The 23,832-nt window shown below is 47.3% G+C and overlaps 1 protein-coding gene across 1 annotated transcript in view; it reads right to left on the bottom strand.

Moving 5' to 3' along the window:
- The window catches only part of LOC309564464 (uncharacterized protein), a gene marked incomplete at both ends in the record, with an annotated part of 826,241 nt that overhangs the window by 58,902 nt on the left and 743,507 nt on the right, over positions 1-23,832 (bottom strand). Inside the window, 2 exon segments of the mRNA XM_082269094.1 lie at positions 8,501-8,506; positions 8,509-9,211. Coding sequence (XP_082125220.1) covers positions 8,501-8,506; positions 8,509-9,211 — 709 coding nt within the window.

Here is a 23,832-nt window from a genome sequence, read left to right on the forward strand (position 1 = left end):
CCATCCACATCCTCAGAGCATCAGAATAGAAAAGGAGCCAGTTGGAGGGACATTGGGAGGAGGAACTGTGAGATCAGTGTGATGTCATAGGATTCTATTACTCTGATTTGAGGGACATTGGGAGGAGGAGCTGTGTGAGGGGGGGGGGGGGCTCTTTAGGTTTCTGGGCACAGAATCGTTTCTCCCAGGTGCGTCCCACCTCTCCTAAACTGGAAGATGAACTTTTTCTGTGGGCCTTGCCAGGACTCATCATATTCCTGCGATCTCCGTGTACACCGGAGACTTTACTGATCACATTTTATGATAAATATCTGAGACCGGGAGCATTATGGAAAAACTAGATTTTAAAATACCCCCCACAACATTGTCCTCCTTCGCACCCCCAACCACCTCTGCCTCCCTCACATCCCCACCCCAGCTCTGTCTCCCTCACATCCCCCGCCAGCTCTGTCTCCCTCACATCCCCCCACAACACTGCCCCCTTGAAACCCCCCCCCTCCACTGCCCCTTTCACATACTCCCCACAACATTGTCCTCCTTCACACCCCCCCCCAGCTCTGCCTCCCTCACATCCCCCCCCCCCAGCACTGCCCCCTTCACATCCCTACCACAGCATTGCCCCCTTCACATCCCCCCCACAGCATTGCCCCTTCACATCCCCCCCAGCTCTGCCCCCTTCACATCCCCCCCAGCTCTGCCCCCTTCACATCCCTACCACAGCATTGCCCCCTTCACATCCCCCCCACAGCACTGCCCCCTTCACATTCCCCCCCCAGCTCTGCCCCCTTCACATCCCCCCCACCAGCTTTGCCTCCTTCACATCACCCCTCAGCACTGCCCCTTTCACATCCCCCCCCACAGCACTGCCCCCTTCACATTCTCCCCACATCATTGTCCCTCTTCACATCCCCCCACAGCACTGCCCCCTTTATATGACCCTGCTCCCCATCCTTCACAAGTTCACAGCCATGTCCTTTCCTCCCTGGACTTCATAACTTACACAGAGCAAGGAGAAGGCGGGGGGGACAATCCTGGACTGAAGGCACAGCAGCACTGGATGGGGGTGCGGGAGCTGCCAGGTTAGCCTTTCATATTAGCAAGCTGGTGATTGGTTGCTAGGACCGCCTCCTAGCAGCCAATCACCTCCTGGTTAAATTCAGGCAGCTGCCTCAGTGCTGGTCCTGCCCCAAATCCAGAATTGTCCCGCCCGTCTTATGAGATCAAGGATGGGTGATCTCTGCGGTTTCTGACCTTCCGAGAAATAGCAGGTAGCGGTGGCCATCTTGGATGAGGCCAAACGCCACGGAACCCCAATTTTGTTCTCGCGGAACCTATTGGGAAACGCTGGTTTAGACTGATGAGGTGGGAAGGTGACCCATCTCCAAAAGGAAGAGAATGTTCCGGCCCTGTAAGTGGGGGAAATGTTCTGACCCTGAAGGGGTTAATCTAGGTTTCCACACTGTATATGTGTGTATCATCATCTGCTGGAGATAAAAGAGGTCACAGTGACTATGGAGGAAGAGGACGGACATGACGGGGGGTTACTGGGTGTAAATAGAAAATAAGATCTTATTACCTTCTCAGCTGCCACTCCCAACAACGTCTCCTTTGTACCTCAGGAACTTCCTGTGTGAAGCCGACATCACTTCCTGTCTTCCATAGAGACTTCCTGTCTGGGTAGAAGTGAGATCACCACCTTGTGGAGCTCAGAGGAACTGCAGACCTGAGAAACGTCTCGTAGTGTGAACACATCCTTGTGCTGTGTGTGTATGTACTGTATATCCTTATAGATGGGTCATCTCCACTCCCACCAAGGGGGCGGGGTTTTGCCCAATATGTGAAAAATGTATGGACAGTTTATAAAATGTCTGTAATAATACTGTATTCTGTATGCACAATGTAGCAACCAATAGCGCTGCTCAGTAGGAAGGAGGGACTACTGATGGGTCAAATACCCTGCACCGATGTAGCGGAAGTTGCTCCACCTCATTAGCCAATCAGCACGGCACTTTAACCCGCCCCTTCCCCAGCCCACCACATTTAACTGAAAACAATTCCAGGACTGTACACAAATAGCTCCACAGCTGAAGAACATCAGAAACAATGTCCACCACTCACATGGAATACCGGCTACTGTGTACATCTCCTGTATTATGTATGCAGTCTCTGACCGTCTCCTGTACTATGTCTGCAGTCTATGACAGTCTCAGGTACAATGTCTGCAGTCTCTGACAGTCTCCTGTACCATGTCTACAATCTCTGACCGTCTCCTGTACTATGTCTGCAGTCTCTGACCATGTCCTGTACCATGTCTGCAGTCTCTGACCGTCTCCTGTAGTATGTCTGCAGTCTCTGACCATCTCCTGTTTTATGTCTGCAGTCTCTGACCATCTCCTGTACCATGTCTGCAGTCTCTGACCGTCTCCTGTACTATGTCTGCAGTCTCTGACCATCTCCTGTACCATGTCTGCAGTCTCTGACCGTCTCTTGAACTATGTCTGCAGTCTCTGACTGTCTCCTGTACCATGTCTGCAGTCTCTGACCATCTCCTTTACTATGTCTGCAGTCTCTGTCCATCTCCTGTAGTATGTCTGTGGTCTCTGACCATCTCCTGTACCATGTCAGCAGTCTCTGAACATCTCCTGTACTAAGTCTGCAGTCTCTGGCCGTCTCCTGCACCACATCTGCAGTCTCTGCCCATCTCCTGTACTATGTCTGCAGTCTCTGACCATCTCCTATAGTATATCTGCAGTCTCTGACCGTCTCCTGCACTAGGTTTGCAGTCTCTGACCATCTCCTGTAGTATGTCTGCAGTCTTTGACCGTCTCCTGTACCATTTCTGCAGTCTCTGACCGTCTCCTGTACCACGTCTGCAGTCTCTGCCCATCTCCTGTAATATGTCTGCAGTCTCTGACCATCTCCTGTAGTATGTCTGCAGGCTCTGACTGTCTCCTGTACTATATCTGCAGTCTATGATCATCTGAATTCTCTGATCATGTAATAGGTTTGCAGTCTCTGAACATCACTCACATGGAATGCCGGCTGCAGAACCTTCAAGAAGTCTTATCAGTGTGATCACCCTCAGTGCAGTGTCCTTCTCCTTTACTATGTCTGAAGTCTCTGACCATCTCCTGTACCATTTCTGCAGTCTCTGACCATCTCCTGTACTATGTCTGGATCTCTGCCTTATTTACATAGACTGAGCTCCGTTCTGTGTCTCTGCCCGACCATCAGCGGTTGCCGGAAGACATCCATTTCCCGGCACCCGCAGATATCTTCTACGCCCCCTGCAGGTCGGAAGTGCAGAATCACGTGTATATACACATGACTCTGCACAGGAGGGCCGCCCTGGAGCAGAATATCGGCTATAGTCCTTAACTGGATAAATGTTAATTCCAGGAGTTAGATATTTCTATACAGAAATCATAGGCGGTGACTTAGGCAATAGCCAATCACAGGAGAAGATTCTGCATACGTAGTGAGAAGGAAACTAGCTGATAATACTTTCTCATTTCTTAGAAATCACACGATTTACAGTTCACCAAAACTCCACAGTTTCAGCTAAAAGTATTGGGACGCTTTCCTTTACACACACATGAACTTTAATGGCATCCCAGTCTTAGTCCGTAGGGTTCAATATTGAGTTGGCTCTGCCCTTTGCAGCTATAACAGCTTCAACTCTTCTGGGAAGGCCGTCCACAAGGTTTAGGAGTGTCTATGGGAATGTTTGATCATTCTTCCAGAAGCGCATTTGTGAGGTCAGGCACTGATGTTGGTTGAGTAGGCCTGGCTCGCAGTCTTCGCTCAAATTGATCCCAAAGGTTTTCTATCAGGTTGAGGTCAGGACTCTGTGCAGGCCAGTCAAGTTTCTCCACCGCAAACTCAATCATCTGTCTCTTTATGGACCTTGCTTTTAGCACTGGTCCAAAACATTTGGTGGAGGGGGGGATTATGGTGTGGGGGTTGTTTTTCAGGGGTTGGGCTTGGCCCCTTATCTCCAGTGAAGGGAACTCTTAAGACGTCAGCATACCAAGACATTTTGGACAATTTCATGTTCCCAACTTTGTGGGAGGAGTTTGGGGATGGTCCCTTCCTGTTCCAACATGACTGCACACCAGTGCACAAAGCAAGGTCCATAAAGACATGGGTGAGCGAGTTTGGGGTGGAGGAACTTGACTGGCCTGAGTTCTCAAATTGACGTCCACCTGGATCGACAAATGTCCTGCGCAGCCGTCTTTTGACAATAGGCTGGGCAGGAAGTGGTCAATACATTGACTTCTTTTCCTCTGCTAGCTTCTGCTGCGGGCCACTCTCCAGGGTGCTAGAAAGGACCCAGGTGAGGTGCTCTCAGTATCTCTGCCTGGGACAGTGGGAAGCATCAGCTTATTCAGCTACTGCTCCCTCCACTCCTGACACTCGCTCAAGGCACTCTAAAGTTCTGGGGTGGCAATTCCGCAAGCCCAGAATGCGATCAATGGTTTGCCGACCCTGGACATGCGCTTCCCTGGTTTAATGTTCTAGGCCACATCAGAGGGCTCTGGGGGCCACATCAATGAGCTCCGTGGGCCAAATCAGAGGGCTCCACGGACCATATTAGAGGGCCTCATGGGCCACATCATAGGGCTCCATGGGCCACATCAATGAGCTTCGTAGGCCAAATCTGAGGGCTCCGTGGGCTACATCAGAGGGCTCCGTAGGCAGCATTTGAGAGCTCCACGGGCCACAGGTTGAGCACCCCTGGAATTTACAAACTATGGGATATATATCTGAAAATTGATCAATCCTGATGTACTAATGGGCAATTTCCTTTCTGAAGGCCCGAAAATGCCAAGACAGTACAAATACCCCCAAATTACCCTTTTTTGGAAAGAAGACAGTCCAGTGCAAGGTTGTGATAAGAGGTGAAGAGAAGGGGAGGCTGCCTCGGACACTGCAAGGAGATTGATGGAGGGGATAGGGGGAGTTTGAGGGTGGCAGGGGGTAAGAGACTGCAGACATGGTACAGGAGACGGTCAGAGACTGCAGACATAGTACAGGAGACGGTCAGAGACTGCGGACATGGTACAGGAGACGGTCAGAGACTGCAGACATAGTACAGGAGACGGTCAGAGACTGCGGACATGGTACAGGAGACGGTCAGAGACTGCGGACATGGTACAGGAGATGGTCAGAGACTGCGGACATGGTACAGGAGACGGTAAGAGACTGCAGACATAGTACAGGAGATGGTCAGAGACTGCAGACATGGTACAGGAGACGGTCAGAGACTGCAGACATAGTACAGGAGACGGTCAGAGACTGCAGACATGGTACAGGAGATGGTCAGAGACTGCAGACATGGTACAGGAGATGGTCAGAGATTGCAGACTTGGTACAGGAGATGGTGAGAGACTGCAGACATGGTACAGGAGACGGTCAGAGACTGCAGACATTGTACAGGAGACGGTCAGAGACTGCAGACATAGTACAGGAGATGGTCAGAGACTGCAGACATACTGCAGGAGACGCAAAAGGAAGGAAAAATGGTCATGGGACTTAAGATGAGGTAGGTTGCTTGCTTTAATGACCAGATAAAGTGAAGTCTCAAAAATGTTTATTCATTACATGATTGATAATAGACAGAGATATACAACAAATACGACATCACATAATCCAGATAGAAATACAGACATATAATGTAGAGGACTGGCATGCCATGTATTTACACAATTCATATTATAATAATATACAATAATAAACGTGTATATATATATCTCATGAATAATACATGGTTAGTATCCAGATACATATGTCTTCACATCTATATCTCTACGCGTTTCGTGGAACTTTCAGCCACTCATCAGGAGCTTGATAAAAAAAATATAAGCTTATTTTAGAATACAAAAATCTTAAAAAATAAAAAGAATACACCAAACTGCTCCCTTAGAAATATTGTATACATAAGATCCTACTACTTACATGTAACAAACCAAAGCAGGCCCTGTGACCATAAGGGAATGAGAGCACAGTGAGGGGAGGAGTCTAACCCCGGGCTGAGGCGGGTATAAGCCAATCGGTCCTAAAAAAAGGGGGGGGGGAACCCAGCAGATGCAGACCCGGACCCCTATAATTCCAACAAGTGTTAAAGCACATGGTGACCAATTATTCTAAGAAAGAGGTTAAGTATAAAATATATAGGGTGTATATGCATATATATATATATATATAAAAGGAAAAATATATAGACTGCAGACATGATACGGGAGATGGTCAGAGACTGCAGACATGGTACAGGAGACGGTCAGAGACTGCAGACATGGTACAGGAGACGGTCAGAGATTGCAGACAGGGTACAGGAGATGGTCAGAGACTGCAGACATGGTACAGGAGAAGGTCAGAGATTGCAGACAGGGTACAGGAGATGGTCAGAGACTGCAGACATGATACAGGAGACGGTCAGAGACTGCAGTCATGGTACAGGAGATGGTCAGAAACTGCAGACATGATACAGGAGATGGTCAGAGACTGCAAACATGGTACAGGAGACGGTCAGAGACTGCAGACATAGTACAGGAGACGGTCAGAGACTGTAGACATGGTACAGGAGATGGTCAGAGACTGCAGACATAGTACAGGAGACGGTCAGAGATTGCAGACATGGTACAGGAGAGGGTCAGAGACTGCAGACATGGTACAGGAGACGGTCAGAGACTGCAGACATGGTACAGGAGACGGTCAGAGACTGCAGACATAGTACAGGAGATGGTCAGAGATTTCAGAAATAGTACAGTAGATGGTCAGAGATTGCAGACATGGTACAGGAGACGGTCAGAGACTGCAGACATGGTACAGGAGACGGTTAGAGACTGCAGACATAGTACAGGAGACGGCCAGCAGGTAAGTATGATATCTTTCTTTATTTTACAGAAAATAATAATAATACCCTTTAGTATCACTTTAACAAATCATTGGGGAGTCTTTTGGCAGCAACTTAGGCCCCAATGTGATAGGCACACACAGTACACAGACTGGAGGTACAGCAGAGATGGGGGATGGGCCACTTCTATGCACTCACCCCTCACTTACATTAAACATGGCAGGCTGGTCACTTACCCGTCCCCCTCCCCTCGCAGCTCATTTCATGAAGCAGACTCTGTGTCTCATCCCAGGGATGTGATGATGATGTTAGCGCCGAGCGACACTACACCAGCCCATGGGGGAGGTGACAGAGATTACAAGTCCCGAGGAAGGGCGGAGAGCGTGGGGGTGGAACGTTGATGTTCTGCATCGCCCGCCTCCTGAAGCAACACCATCCAATAAGAGGGGAACAGCGCGGGACGCAGCCAGGCCAACGGTGCATGTTAATCCAGCAATGACACTTCTTTGGGGGGAGGGGGTGGGGGAGAAGCCAGGATGACGTCACGCACAACCGCGATTATTCTGGGTTCCGCATCGTAACCGAATCGGAAAAGGCTGCATGGCGATGCGCCGATCATTTTCAACACCCCCAGTGACAACGTGAGTACATTGATCAGATTGTACATTCAGTCCATAGCGGCCTATGAAGAGAATCCTCAGCTCCCTCTAGTGGCCATAATCCAGTATTTGTCCCAAAATACCTCAATTAAAAAAAAGAGAAATAACACATTATGGCCACTAGATGGAGCTGACGATTATAGGAAATCACACATTTTTTTTTAAAACAGACCTCTAAATGTTTATAAAATCTTCCCGCACAAAATGTACTCAGCCAATGAAAGGTAAGGACTCCATTTTTATTTTTCTCCTGCTATCAATGGCCAACACGGGACAACACTTCATCCATGTCTTTGGTGATCTCTGATCTCCTTATGAAGTGTTTCTTACATGATGAAGAACAGCCATGGAGTATATCTGAGGTGTATATCAGGGTGTGCTTCTTCCCCACATGTCCATCAACATTCATATAGAAAACATTTCCCGCACTCAAGGCACTAATACACCTCCAGGGTTGTGTGGGACCCCTGAGGTACAAGAAGACAGGACTTCAGTGAGGAACAATTCCCTCACTCAGGATAGGAATACGGCTTCTCACCCGTGTGCAATCTCTGATGTGTGGAAAGAGTGGACTTCTGTGAAAAACATTTCCCGCACCCAGGACAGGAATACGGCTTCTCCCCCGTGTGGGATCTCTGATGTCTGCGAAGATTGAACTTCTGTAAAAAACATTTCCCGCACTTAGGACAGGAAAATCGCCTCTCCTTATGACACTTCAGATGTGTGACAAGATCTGACTCTTTCACAAAACATTTTCCACACTCACAACAGAGACTAGGCTTTCATGTGAGTCTTTTGATGTGCAGAAAGATGTGGCCTCTGTGAAAAACATTTCCCACACTTAGGACAGGAATACGGCTTCTCCCCCGTGTGAGATCTTTGATGTATAACAAGAGCTGATTTCTCTGCAAAACATTTTCCACACTCAGGGCAGGAATACGGCTTCTCACCAGTGTGAGTTTTTTGATGTGTGGAAAGATTGCACTTCAGTGTAAAACATTTCCCGCACTCAGGACAGGAATACGGCTTCTCGCCAGTGTGCAATCTCTGATGTGTGGAAAGATATGACTTCTGTAAAAAACATTTCCCGCACTCAGGACAGGAATACGGCTTCTTGCCAGTATGCACTCTCTGATGTGCAGAAAGAGTGGACTTCTCTGAAAAACATTTCCCACACTCAGGGCAGGAATACGGCTTCTCACCAGTGTGCGATCTCTGATGTGTGGTAAGAGCGGACGTCTGTGAAAAACATTTCCCGCACTCAGGACAGGAATACGGCTTCTCGCCAGAGTGCACTCTCTGATGTGTGGAAAGAGCAGACTTATCTGAAAAACATTTCCCACACTCAGGACAGGAATACGGCTTCTCACCAGTGTGCAATCTCCGATGTGTGGAAAGAGCGGACGTCTGTGAAAAACATTTCCCGCACTCAGGACAGGAATACGGCTTCTCACCAGTGTGAGATCTCTGATGTGTGGAAAGATCAGACTTCTGAGTAAAACATTTCCCGCACTCAGGACAGGAAAAAGGATTCTCTCCTGTGTGAAATCTCTGATGTGTGTAAAGATTGGCCTTCACTGAAAAACATTTCCCGCACTCAGGACAGGAATACGGCTTCTCACCTGTGTGACTCCTTTTATGTACACGAAGATTTGATCTATCACGGAAACATTTCCCACACTCAGTACACGGAAATCTCTTATCTGTTGGAAGGACAGCACTGTCCCTCACAGTCTGAGGTTCCTCAGGATAAGAGGAATACGATGGTCCGGCACCGTCCCTAACAATCTGAGGTTCCTCAGGATAAGAGGAATACGATGGTCCGGCACTGTCCCTCACAGTCTGAGGTTCCTCAGGATAAGAGGAATACGATGGTCCATCTACACTGTGTGGTGCCGGATGGACATTTGAGGTAGCCGGGTTTTCTTCTGGACTATACTGTGTGATGTCCTCATCTTCTACTTTACAGTCTGGAGACAAAGTGAGACAATCCTCTGAGGTTTTCCTCATCTCCCGTCCATGTACTAAAATAGAAATACAAAGATTATTATTAGACATTAGCAGATTGGTTCCCCTAAACCAGGACTCCGCCCACATCAGGCAGCTTTATCTCTGAGGATCTTACAATTCCCCCCTCAAGGTAACTAGTAAATGGGTCCTCTGATCTCCTACCAGTTCACTTCTTTATTCATGGACCTTAGTCAGAGAGTGAGGAAACAACGAGAACCGTCTTTTATAGGAGTGACAGTGATGAGGGGATTATAGGACGAGTGTCCCCTCCCCCTCTATCACTCATTGCCATCTTCCCAACACAAGAAGTCCCGCACTTCCTTATTTAGTCCATGATTTTGTCATGAATACCAGCGGGACTGAGCCCCACCAGAGGTCAGAGAGTGAGGATGGGGGAGAACAACCAAGATGAAGACTGGACTGATCCTGAAGACCACCATCATTGGGTTACTGACTCCTCCCTCATTATCACTTTCTGTTTAAGGTTCCAAAGTTGGAGGATGTTATCACATTATTATCACCATGTAAAAGTCTGTCCTCCAATCAAATCATCAGATATAAAATGTCCAGCTGATAGGAAATGGGAGTAACAAAAGAGAATCCATATTATGTGTATATATAGCAGTGGGTAGAGGGGAGAGAGCAGAAGTCAGGAGTATGTAATGTACAACATAGAGTATATAGTGCAGGGGTCAGGAGTATGTAATGTACAACATAGAGTATATAATGCAGGGGTCAGGATTATGTAATGTACAACATAGAGTATATAGTGCAGAAGTCAGGAGTATGTAATGTACAACATAGAGTATATAGTGCAGGGGTCAGGACTCATAATATTGGTGTTCAGTAATTTGTGGTGGCTTACATGTATTTATTTAGTGTTAACCACTTGCTGACCGCCGCACGACTATTTACGGCGGCGGTCAGCCCCTCACAGGCAAAGCGACGTAGGGCTACGTCACTAGCCTGTGAGGCTCTAGGGAGCGAGTGCGCGCCGCCGGAGGCGCTCTCCCGCGCGTGTGCCCGGCGGACCCGATGTCCGCCGGGCAATTGCGATCGCCTGTTACACCGGGAGAAAGGCAGGCGGCTAATGTAAACAAAGCTGCCTGTCATTCTCCCCTGTGTAAGAACAGTGATCATACGGTTCTGCTATGTAGGACCGTTGATCACTGTTCTCACACATCAAGCCACAGCCAATCACAGTAAAAATCACGCCCCTAAGGACACACTTAACCCTTCCCTCTCAAAAAAAGTTAACCCCTTCACTGCCAGTGTCATTTTTACAGTAACAGTGCATATGTATAGCACTGATTACTGTAGTAATGTCACTGGTACCCCCAAAAGTGTCAAAAATGTCAGTCAAGGGTCCGATCTGTCCGCCCCAATATCGCAGTCCTGCAAAAAAAAATTGCAGATCGCCGCCATTACGCGTTAAAAAAAAAAACAATAAAAATGACATAAATCTTTCCCGTAGTTAGCAGATGCAAAAACTTTTGCGCAAACCAATCAAAAATTCAAGTTAGACTTACCGGTAACTTGTTTTCCAATAGTCTTTCAGGACAGCACCTTAGAGAGATGGCTCCTCCCTCTCCTCATCAGGAAACACCCCATCCACCAGATTTTAAAAGGAGGCTTCTCCCACCATTCATCAGTTTGTAGAAGAGTACCTCCGGCCCATGCTGGAACACATAAACAGATATGGTTAATCACAGCAATACATTTTATACAATAGGGCGGGATCCTCCTGCTGTCCTGAAAGACTATTGGAAAACAAGTTACCGGTAAGTCTAACTTGAATTTTCCCTAAAACGTCTTTCAGGACAGCACCTTAGAGAGGATTATCGAGACTTACTCAATTTAGGGAGGGACCACAGCTTGCAGGACCTTTCTGCCAAAAGCCTGATCTTCAGCTGCCAAAAGGTCCAACCTATAGTGTCTTGCAAATGTAAAGTAGCTTGACCACGTAGCCGCTTTGCAGATCTGATCTGGAGTGGCACCAGCTTTCTCTGCCCATGTAGTGGCTAACGCTCTAGTAGAGTGAGCTCTGATCCCCTGTGGGGGAGACAATTTCATTTGGGAGTAAGCCTCTGAAATAGCGGATCTGAGCCATCTGGCTATTGATCCTTTTGATGCCTGGCGACCTTTTTTGTTGCCAGAGAAAAGAACAAAAAGAGAGTTTGATGATCTAAACTCTTTAGTAACCTCCAAGTAGTGTATAAGAACCCTTCTTACATCTAGGTAGTGAAAGCCTTCTTCCTTATCTCCTGATGGATTAGGGCAGAAGGTAGGTAACACAATTTCTTGTGAGCGGTTTCTCGTTGAAGCTACTTTTGGGAGAAACCCTGGATCTGTCTTGAGAATTATCCTGTCTGGATATATGGACAAGAAAGGTTCGATAGCTGATAAAGCATGTAATTCACTGATTCTTCTTGCTGATGTTATTGCCACCAAGAAGACCGTCTTGAGGGTAAGGTTTTTTAGTGTAACCGTTTCTAGTGGTTCAAAAGGTTCCTTTGTGAAGGCCTGAAGGACCACCGACAAGTCCCATTTGGGGAAGCTTCTGACAGGCACTGGTCTGGAGCGGGTAAGGGCCCTGAAAAATCTGATGATTAAAGATTCTGAAGAAATGGGCCTTTCCAAGAATACCCCCAGGGCTGTAACTTGTACCTTGAGGGTACTTACTGCCAAACCTTTTCCTGCGCCCTCCTGTAGGAACTCCAAAATTGAAGTAGTACTGTTCAATTTTTGATCTTTCGATTCACACCAGGTATTATATGTCTTCCAAACTTTTGCATATATATTCCTTGTGACTTTTTTCCTACTGGAAAGTAGAGTAGCAATTAATGCGTCTGAAAATCCTTTCCTTTTCAGCAGTTGCTCCTCAGATACCAGGCGGTGAGCTTTAGCTTTTCCACTTCTGGATGATAGACTGGACCTTGAAGCAGTAGGTCTTGACGAAGAGGGAGCTGAAAAGCAGGTTTGACTGACAGTTGAAGGACAGTCGAAAACCAAACCCTTTTGGGCCAATAGGGTGTGATCAGGATCACTGAGGCTCTTTCCATTTGGATTTTTCTCAATACCAACGGAATGAGCTGGAAGGGGGGGAAGGCATACCCCAACCTGAACCTCCAGGGATGTGCCAGGGAATCTACTCCCAGAGAGTTGTCGCTTCTGTGGAGTGAGAAGTAAAGTGGAAGTTTTGCGTTTTCTTTCGTTGCAAACAGATCCACCTCTGGCTTTCCCCAAGTCTTGGTTATCAACATGAAGACTTCTGGGTTCAAGCTCCATTCTGCTTCTCGGATCTTCTGCCTGCTTAAATAATCCGCCACACTGTTTAGTGTACCTTTTAGGTGGATTGCTGACAAGGAAAGTAACTGCCTTTCCGCCCATTGCAGAATTTCCGTTGCCAAAAGCTGTAGGGTTTTGCTTCTTGTGCCCCCTTGCTTGTTTAGATATGCCACTGTAGTGGCGTTGTCTGAAAGGACTTGAACATGAGTCCCCTGAAGATTTTGAGAGAAGGCAGTTAGGGCTAGGCCGACTGCCTTTAATTCCTTCCAATTTGAGGATTTTCTTGTCTCGGTCTGAGACCAAACCCCCTGTGCCAGGTTTTGGTTCCAGTGGGCTCCCCACCCCCACCTGCTGGCATCCGTTGTTAACCTCTGGTCTGCCGGGAAGGACCAGGCCAAACCCTGAGACAAGGTTGTCCGATTTCTCCACCACCAAAGGGACCTCTTGACCTTGGTGGGGATTTTTACCTTTAAGTCCAAAGTCTCTGGATTGTGATCCCAGATTCTGAGGAGGAAATATTGGAGTGGTCGAAAATGCAGCCTTGCCCATTGGACAGCTGGAATTGATGCAGTCAGGTTTCCAAGGACTGACATGATCTCTCTGATCGACCACCACTGATTTGTTTGTAGCCTTGCTACCAAATTCTGTATTTTGACCTGTTTGTCTTCTGGTAGGAAGATTCTTTGTTCCACAGAGCATAACTGAAACCCTAGGAACTGAACCCGCTGAGCCGGTGTGAGATTCGATTTCTTGATGTTCACTATCCATCCCAGAGCTTCTAGATGACCTCTTGCCTTGTGCAGGTCCTCTTGAAGTTTTTCCTTTGACGGGGCAAAGAAAAGCAGGTCGTCCAGGTAAGGCACCACAGAGATTCCCTGAAGGCGGAGGGGAGCTAGACACTCTGCCATTACCTTCGTAAAAATACGAGGGGAGGATGATAGCCCGAAAGGGAGTGCTTTGAATTGGATATGGAGCATTTCCTTTCCCAGATTTACTGCCAACCTTAGGAATCTCTGTGAGTGAGGGGCAATAGGGATATGTAGGTAAGCATCCCTTAAGTCGATTGATGCCATGAAGCATCCTTTTGTTAACAGGGTTCTGACTGTAAGAATTGAGTCCATTCGAAACTTTTTGTACAGAACTGACCTGTTTAATGGTTTCAGATTCAGTATAAGACGAAAATCCCCCGATGGTTTCTTTATCAAAAATATGTGGGAATAGAATCCCTGATGTTGTTCCTCCACTGGAACTGGACAGACAACTCCCTGTCGCCTCAGGTCCTTTAACAGGTCCATCATAGCCAGGGCTTTTTCTGCATCTCTTGGGAGGTTTGTGACAAAGAACCTTTCGGGTGGCGTCTCTGAAAACTCTATGTTGTAGCCTTGGGACAGCATACCCAGAATGTATTGATTTTCTGTTATGGCTGCCCAATAGGGGAGGAATTCCCTCAATCTTCCTCCCACCGGCAATGTCTTGTCATTGTGTTTTGTTGGTTGACACAGGAGGATGGAAGAGAACACCTCCTTTCCCTTTGGGTTTTTGTGTCGACCAGTTTCTTCTCTTCTCCTGGGGTCTGCTATTTTGCTGAGCTTTTTGAGGTCGAAAAAGCTTCTTTGCTGCCTGTTTCTTCTTCACAGGAAAAGACTTCTTTTTGTCTGCTGTTCTATCTAGAACAGAGTCTAGCCCAGGCCCGAATAGTAGATCCCCTTGAAAAGGAAGTCCACATAGCTTATTTTTAGAAGCTGTATCTCCAGGCCATGTCTTTAACCAAAGAGCCCTTCTGGCTGAGTTGGATAAAGCTGCAGATCTTGCGGTCATTTTCACTGACTCTGCTGAAGCGTCAGAAATGAAGGCTATGGCCGTGGAGAGCGTGGAAAAGGAATCCAAAATTTCCTGTTTAGGTGAGTCTGCTGTGATGTGTGCTTTTAGCTGGCTAAGCCAGTATTCCAGATTCCTGGACACACAGGTTACTGCCATGGCAGGTTTCAGACTCCCCATGATGGATTGCCAGGATCTCTTAAGTTGCTGGTCCATCTTCTTATCCATGGGATCCCTCAGTATTCCCATGTCTTCAAATGCTAGGTCTGTTGACCTAGAAACCTGGGAGAAGGCTGCATCAATCTTTGGCATCTTATTCCAGGGAGCTCCTGGGTCCTCATCAAAAGGAAATCGCCTTTTAAAGGCTTTAGGGAAGAAGGTTTTCTTTTCCGGATCAGTCCACTCATGTTTTATTGCATCTGAGATGGTCTGATGTACTGGGAAGATACGGCCCTTAGGCTCTTCCAAGCCTGCATACATTTTGTCATGTAGGGACAGTTCCTTCTTTTCTTCCTCTAGACCCAGGGTGATATAAACTGCCCTCAGGAGACCATCCACTTGCTCTAAGGATAGTTTGTATTTAGTGGGCCTGCTTTGTGCCCCTCCCTCCTCTTCTTCCTCTGAATCCTCCTTGGAATGTGAGGGGGAATTATCTCCTTGGGTGGAAGGAACCCCTTCTGTCCCCACCGAAGGAAGCAATTGTGAACCCTGAGAGGACAGTGAGGCTGATGGCTGACTCAGGGCAGGGTCCTGTAGGGATGACCGAAAAGATTGGATGGTAGCATCCAATTCCTTCCTCACAGATGCGACTAAATCGCCACAAACTGCAGATGCTTCTTCCTTTACTAGTGCATCAATACATCCCTGGCAAAGTGTCTTTTTCCAACTTTCCGACAACTTTGCTTTGCATGAAGGACACTTTCTCTTGAAAACAGTTTCAGAGCTTTTAGCCTGGAAGACATGAATGGGAAAACATACACATGCTTCTTAAAAGTCAGCCTGATTCTCAGGGCCACCAAAGGTGCACAGAAAGACATTTAAAGGGAAGTCCCATGTGCCCTGACAGGCCCCCAGCCACCGGGGGGATAGTAAAAGGGATGGAGAGAGACCCCACAGTAAGATAGGCCATATAAAGATACCCCTTACCTGGGCCTTACTGGTGCCTGTGCCTGTCCCACTCGCTGAAGAAGCTTCCATCGCTTGGCAGCGGTATCACCCGTGGCTTCGGTACCGGTTCCAGAGACCAAAGCGCACCTGCACTGGACCGGATCCGGAATAAGGCACCAGCTTGCTCCTCCCTTCTTCCTCTGCGTCCGGCGGAAATGACGCCATACGCCCCCTGCAGAACGCTGCCCTTTCCGGAACCTCACTTCCGGTCCGGACGAGCGTCACTCGATCCGGAGAAATGGCGGCAAATTTGAAAAAAAAAGGCGGCGGAAGCCTAAGAAAAATCGTTCCGCTCCTCCAAGATGCCTTCCCAGGGCTGTGCTCTGCGGGGTCCTGACTCAGCCTAGAGCACTGAAGAGGAAGAAGGAGCCCATGCACTGCAGTCGGTCGCGTGAATGGGAGAAGCAATCGTCTCCAAAAAAAGGGTAGGTGGACGTAGGAAGCCCGGTCTCTCAGGATAGCACCTTAAGAGCCCAGCTCCCCACAGAGGTGTTCCTCGGCCGGAGGAAACACAAAAACTGATGAATGGTGGGAGAAGCCTCCTTTTAAAATCTGGTGGATGGGGTGTTTCCTGATGAGGAGAGGGAGGAGCCATCTCTCTAAGGTGCTGTCCTGAAAGACGTTTTAGGGAAATACGCTTTTTGCGATTTTTTTTTTTTTTACCAAACATATGGTAAAAAAAATTGGCCTAAAATGTTAAAAATTTTTGATTTTTACATTTTTTTGGGGGAATTTCATATAAAAAATGTGAAAAATATTGTTATTTTTGCAAAATTGACGCTCTTTTTTTGTTTATAGCGCATGATCAAAAAATCGCACAGGTGATCAAATACCACAAAAAGAAAGCTCTGTTTGTGGGAAAAAAAGGACGTCAAATGTGTTTAATTGCAGAGTCGCACAACCGCGCAATTGTCCGTTACAGTCACGCAGTGCCGAATCGCAAAATAGGCCCTGGTCAGGAAGGGTGTAAAATCTTCCGGGGCTTAAGAGGTTAATGACCCACCTGTGCTGATCTCTGTAGGAGTGTCCTCCTCTATAAATGTCCCCGTTATTCCATCCTCCTCCATAGACTGCTGATCATCCCTCACATACGTCTCTTCTTCTTCGGCTTTAACCTCAAATTCTATATCGATTGGATCTCCACTCTAAACCAAGAAAATGAGAGAGAATATCATCTGTAAGATATAAGGTTTAATTTTGTGACATCATATAAAAAAAAAAACACATCCTCTCCAGAAGTCCATGTTCTAGATCCTCCAATCCACCAACCTTGTAACATTGAGGGATGGTGTGACCTTCCTGTGTGGAATCCCGGGAATACAGAGGACGGGGACATCTCTCTGGTGGAATCCCGGTTTTAGGTGACTCCATCATATCCTTGTGTTCTTCTGAAAACGTCTCCATCACTCCATACTCCTCATCCTCCTCTTTATACTCTTCTTTAACATCAATATTATCACCCTCCAAGTTTCCACTCTGAATATATAATAAAATATTCATCGTAACAAACATGCTTGTATATAAATTATAACTACCAATAATTGTTCCTCATCTACCTGATGATGGTGAGGGATGGTGTGATCTTCCTGTGTGGAATCCCGGGAATACAGAGGACGGGGACATCTCTCTGGTGGGTTTCTGTAGCTGGATGACTCCACCATGGTGTCCTGGTACAGATCTTTGCGTTCCTTTAGAATCTCTGACTCCTCCATCACCCCATCCTCATCATCCTCCTCTTTTATCTCTTCTTTAACCTCAACTTTAGAATCTCTCAGGTTTCCACTCTGAATATATAATAAAAATGACATCAATGGTAACAATGCAGATAATGTACAGATCCTAATGATACTATCAGTGATTGTTCCTCATCTACCTGATGATGGTGAGGGATGGTGTGACCTTCCTGTGTGGAGTCCCGGGAATACAGAGGATGGGGACATCTCTCTGGTGGGTTCCCATTACTGGATCCATCTGTAGGAAACACACACACTGACTGAATACATTGTTTCTATGTGTTTATCAGCTGATGGGGGATCTAGGTGGATCCTCCGTACTGCTCTCTCCTTTACAATAAAGTCTCCTCTTACCCGGTGATGTGAGGGACGGCTGATTCTCCATCATGACGTCCTCCTGAGAACTGCTCACCTCTCCTGTCAGCAGCTCGATGATCTCTCTGGTGACTTCTCGAATCTTCTTTTTATTTCTCTATTCTATCAGGGAGGGAGGGGGAGGCAATGTGATGGTCATATGATCTCCAGAATTCACAGGAGGAAAACTCTAGATATGAACACAAAGAGAAAAATTAAATGACATTCCCAGAATCCTCCTCACCTTAGAGATAAGAGTGATGTCATGTCAATTGAAAAGCAAGATGGGATAAATGAAGGTGTGTGAAAAACAGCCGGTCCCTAGTTTGAAATACTTACCCACCAGTCTGCTAACAAACCAAAATAAACCTGTCTAACAATATAAGTTAAAAGCAGGAGTTTAGCTAACACATATTTGCAAATGAATGCGGAAGCTGCAAGGCCAACGACAAGGCATCCTGCGTTTCTTGCAGAACCTAACACTAAATAACACTGCTCAATCTGAGTGTCCAAATGTCTTCACAAAGGGAAGTACATGCTTGCTAATAGATGGATGGGAAACAGATGGGATTGGAGACCGCCCAATCCTCCCCCACCTGCTCCAATCCATGACTGGCAATGAAAAACGCATGGCTGTATAAAAAACCATGGGGTGCAAACTAAATGTGATCAGCTGGGAGACACACACCCCCATCCCTTTAGTAAAGATGTTATAGGCAAATGGGGACTTTGAGTGAGACACCCGCCTGTAAAGCAAGCGTTTCCATCCCTAGTAAGATACAAGAAATGGGCAATTTGGGACTTTATGTGAGAACTGGCGAGCACTGCTCAGTGTCTCCATCCCTGTGAATAGTCAATTGAAAAGCAAGATGAGAGTGATGTCATGTGACCTCCCAGAATCCTCCTCACCTTTCCGGTCAGGTCTGTGTTTTATTAACCACTTGCCAACCGCCGCACGACTATTTACTGCGGCAGTCAGCCCCCTACAGGCAAAGAGACGTAGACCTATGTCACTCGCCCCCGCCACTCTGGGGCATGCTCCCACGCGCCCCCGGCCCCGCTGATGATCCGATTGGGTTCAGAACCGATCAGTCATCAGGTCCAGGTCAATGATTTTTGGCCTGGACCTGTTCATCGGTCCTGCCCAATCAGATACTGGACTCACCATGCCTCTCAGCAAATAGCTTGGAGTGTCTACTTTGCAAAATGGGGTCATTTGGGGGGGTTTTGTGCTATCTTGAAATTTTAGGGCCCCTGAAGCTGTGACAGGTAGTTCGGAGGTGAAATGCACAATTTACGCCGTTAGAAAACCCGAAGATTGTGATTGGTTTTCGGGGTCCCGTACACAGCTAGGCTCCCAAAAAGTCTCACACATGTGGTATCCCTGTACTCAGGGGATGCAGCAGAATATATTTTGGGGTGTCATTCCACATATACCCATGGCATGTGTGAGCAATTTATCGATTCGTGACAACTTTGTGTTAAAAAAAAAAAAAAATACAAATGTAATTTTCCCAAAACTTGTGGCAAAATATATATATAATATTCCATGGACTCGCCATGCCTCTCAGCAAATATCTTGGGGTGTCGACTTTCCAAAATGGGGTCATTGGGGGGGGGGGGGGTTGTGCCATCTTGAAATTTCAGGGCCTCCGAAACTGTGATGGGTAGTGAGGAGTAAAATCAAAAATGTATGCCATTAGAAAACCTGAAGATGGTGATTGGATTTCGGGGTCCCGTACACAGCTAGGCTCCCAAAAAGTCTCACACATGGGGTATTCCCATACTCAGGAGAAGCAGTAGAATGTATTTTGGGGTGTCATTCCACATATACCCATGGCATGTGTGAGAAATGTATCTTTTAGTGACAAGTTTGTGTTAAAAAAAATAAAAAAAACGGAATTTTTTTAAAATCTTACTGTAAAATTCCTTTCTCTGAGTCCTCTGACAGTCGCTGCCCACTCAGAGTCTTCACCAATGGGTATTGACCTCTTATCCACAGGAGCAAGCTAGGCATAAGACTTAAAAACAAAGTAATTTACATAGACACACCTGTAGGGGGCTGTCCCACTGGTCCAATACCCCCCTGCTTTCAGCATTCCCAACTCAGTTTGGTAGCAAGCAGTTAAAGTCCAAAAAACCCCAAAAGAGTGGCGGGGACGGCGACTGTGAGAGGACTCACAGAAAGGAATTTTACGGTAAGATTTTACAAAAATTCAGTTTTCTCTTACGTCCTCTGACAGTCGCCGCCCACTCATACAGTCTTCACCAATGGGATGTCCCAAAGCAGTGTAGACATGAGGGGTGGGAAGCGCAACTGTCACAAAGGCAACGCAGCACCCAGGTCAGAGAACGGAACCTTATATGAACAGAAAGGTAAAACTGGAGCAAACAACCCAGAAAATCAAGTAAACAAGGGGGAAACAACCCCAACAGTCAGGGACCGGAAAAGCCAAGGCCCCCTCAAGGTACTGCCGCAGACAGAACTTTGCGGCCAAAGGAGGCATCTGCTGATGCCAAAACATCAAGTTTGTAAAATTTGGAAAAAGTGTGCACAGACGACAAAGTCGCTGAAAATCAGAGACCACCTTTAGGAAGGAAAGATTGTTTAGGTTGCAAGACCACGTCATACCAATGAACGACCAGGTAAGGGGAGGGGCAAGACAAGGCTGCCTACTCTGACACTCTGCGAGCAGATGTGATCGCCACCAGAAAAGCAACCTTTCTTGACAGCAGAGGCAGAGAAATTTCTTTGATGCACTCAAAGGGAGGACGTTGCAAAACGGACAGAACCAAGCTCAAGTCCCAAGGAGGTAAAGGTGCTCTCCGAGGAGGAGCCAAATGACGCACCCCTTGAGTAAAGGTGCGTATTAAAGAATTTGATGCCAAGGGGCGCTGAAAAAGGATTGCCAGTGCAGATAACTGGCCCTTAATTGTGGCCAACACCCTCGCCACCGAAAATGGGGATGATGGATGCCCCTGGATTCACACCAGGCAAAATAAGCCTTCCAGGTACAGTAGTAGACCATACCAGACAAGGTCGTCCTAGTCTTGAGCAAGGTATGAATGACCGCCGACAAGAGACCCGATCTCTCAAGACCTGGCTTTTAACAGCCACGCCGTTAAGCCAGCGACCGTAAAGCAGGATGGAATATCGGCCCCTGAGACTGCAGATTGTCTCGTAACAGGAGCCGACATGGAGGCTCCGCGTACCAACACCGGTGCGGCCAGCCTGGTGTCACCAGAATCACCAACTTCGGTTCTGAGCCCAACCCGCGAAGGGACCTGGACAACAACTGAATTGGGGGGAAGGCATAAGCACGACCCTTCCCACCTTGTTGTTTAGCCGCGATGCAAACAGATCCACATCTGAGGATCCCCATCGCGCACACAGCATCTGGAACACCTCTGGGTGAAGGAACCATTTGATTACCGTCCACAACAATGGGCGGAAGAATTTTCCCTCCGTCAGTGCCAGAGACCGGAGCCACCACAGAAGATTGACGTGGCGACTCAAAGACATCCTCCTTTCCAAGGATGGAGGATACCTGTCCCACCTGGCTAGGATCTCCGCTTGAAGAGATCACATGTGGAATTGAGCAAACGGAATTCTGCAGCTTCTCTATGTAGTGTTTTGGCGCCTTCGGGCGCCATCTTGTGTGTGGCAAGGTGTCTTTTCTTGCACGTTTGGCGGCCATTTTCCTGGAGCCTCCCATTCCTATTCATAGGCAACCATTTTCCTTAGGCCAAACCTTGTTGATCCTCTAGCGGTGTGACATCACTTCCTTCCCTGCATGAAGAGGGATCGTTCAGCAGTGTGGTAACACTCCTGGGGGTCTCTTTTTGCTGTTTTTGGGGATATTCCTCTGCTTTCAGTGCCTTTCTTATCTCAGTGTGATACTTTAGATTGCAGTACATTGCGGTGGGTCGCTGCAATCGCGTCTTAAAGGGCCAGCTTCTTAGTAATTGTCATGGAGTCCCAGGACAGCAAATTTCCCCCAGCCTTGGTGAAGGACTCAGGTACTCCTGATTCTTCTCCTTCTCTTGCTGCTGCACTTCGACTTTAGCGTCCAAGGTGGACTTGTTGATGTCAGAACAGACTTCTAGAAAAAGACCTAGGCCTTCGTCTTCCTCTGATTCTGATATGGTTGCCTTGGACATTGTAACCCCTGAGGGGTCTCAGTCCTTTCCTTCTGATGGGGAGGTGGAGGAGGACGATGGGGAAGATTCTTCCCCTAAAACAGCCAAAGAACGTGCTGCTGCGTCTGCGCTTATTGCTTCTATTAAAGATACACTACATTTAGAGGATGAGCCCAACCCGCCGGGTAAGCGGTCCTCCTTTGGGACCCGTAGAACCCGGAAGGCGGCACAAGTGTTTCCTTGTCCCGCAGATTTTCACGAAACGGTGAACGAACAATGGCGCAATTTAAAGCGCCCTTTTGTGGTACCAAAACTGTTTCAGTTCCGTTACCCTTTTGCGTCTCCTACGGATTCGCGCTGGACTGTGGCCCCTATCGTGGATCACACGGTGTCCAGATTAAACAAGGCCACTCTTGTACCCGCGGAGGATTTTACGGTGTTTAGGGACCCTACGGATAGGTGGGTGGAATCTCTTACTCACCACGCTTATATGGTGGCGGGTTACATAGTTACATAGTAGGTGAGGTTGAATAAAGACAATAGTCCATCTAGTTCAACCTGTGTAGGTGTGTGTGGCTGTAATCATCTCACATACCCCTGAATGTTCTGATCCTTGAGATGTAAGTCTAAGAGTCTTTTGAAAGCCACCATACTACCCGCAGAAACCACCTCTTGTGGTAGAGAATTCCACAATCTTGTTGCCCTAACAGTAAAGAACCCCCCGCGTTGCCTGAGGTTAAAACGCTTCTCCTCTAATCGCATTGTATGCCCTCGAGTCCTCATGCAATCCCTTCGAATGAACAGCTTTTTTTCTAAGCTGGGATCCCCATTAAGATATTTATAAATTGCTATCATGTCCCCCCTCAGACATCTCTTCTCCAGGGAGAATAAATCGAGCGATTGTAGACGCTCTTCATAGTCAAGGTCCTCCAATCCCCTAATTAGTTTAGTTGCCCTTCTCTGGACTCTCTCCAGCTCCAACACATCCCTCCTGAGGACTGGCGACCAGAACTGGACGGAATACTCCAGATGCGGTCGGACCAGAGTTTTATAAAGTGGAAGGATTATAGTCTTATCTCTGGAATACATCCCTTTCTTTATGCATGCTAATATTCTGCTGGCTTTGGCAGCTGCCGCTTGACATTGCATGCTGTTGCCTAATCTATCATCAACCATGACTCCCAGATCCTTCTCCATTTTTGATTCCCCCAAGGGTTCCCCTCCTAACGTGTATTGTGTTTTTAGTCCCCAAGTGCAAAACCTTACACTTCTCCACGTTAAACCTCATTTGCCATGTCGTTGCCCACTCTGTAATTTTGTCCAGGTCATTCTGTAGGATATCTCCTTCATGTTGTGAAGTTATTGCCCTGGCCAATTTTGTGTCATCTGCAAAAACTGATATCGAACTCCTGATACCGACCTCAATGTTGTTTATGAATAAATTGAACAAGGTTGGTCCCAAGACTGAGCCTTGGGGGACCCCGCTTACCACCTCAGACCAGTCTGAGTATGCGCTGTTTATTACTACCCTTTGGACACGCCTTTCAAGCCAGTTCCGTATCCAAGAGCAAACCCTGCTATCGATACCTGCAGACCTTATTTTATAAATTAAGCGCTTGTGGGGAACTGTATCAAACGCCTTAGCGAAATCCAAGTACACCACATCCACTGGTCTCCCCCTATCAAGCTCACAGCTCACCTCCTCGTAGAATGTTAAGAGATTGGTTTGACAAGAACGCCCATTTGTAAACCCGTGCTGATTACTGCTGATGATGTTGTTGTCTTTAGCAAACTCTACGATATAGTC

The sequence above is a fragment of the Pelophylax lessonae genome, assembly GCF_965119305.1.
Source record: "Pelophylax lessonae genome assembly, chromosome: 9".
Lineage (NCBI taxonomy): Eukaryota > Metazoa > Chordata > Amphibia > Anura > Ranidae > Pelophylax > Pelophylax lessonae.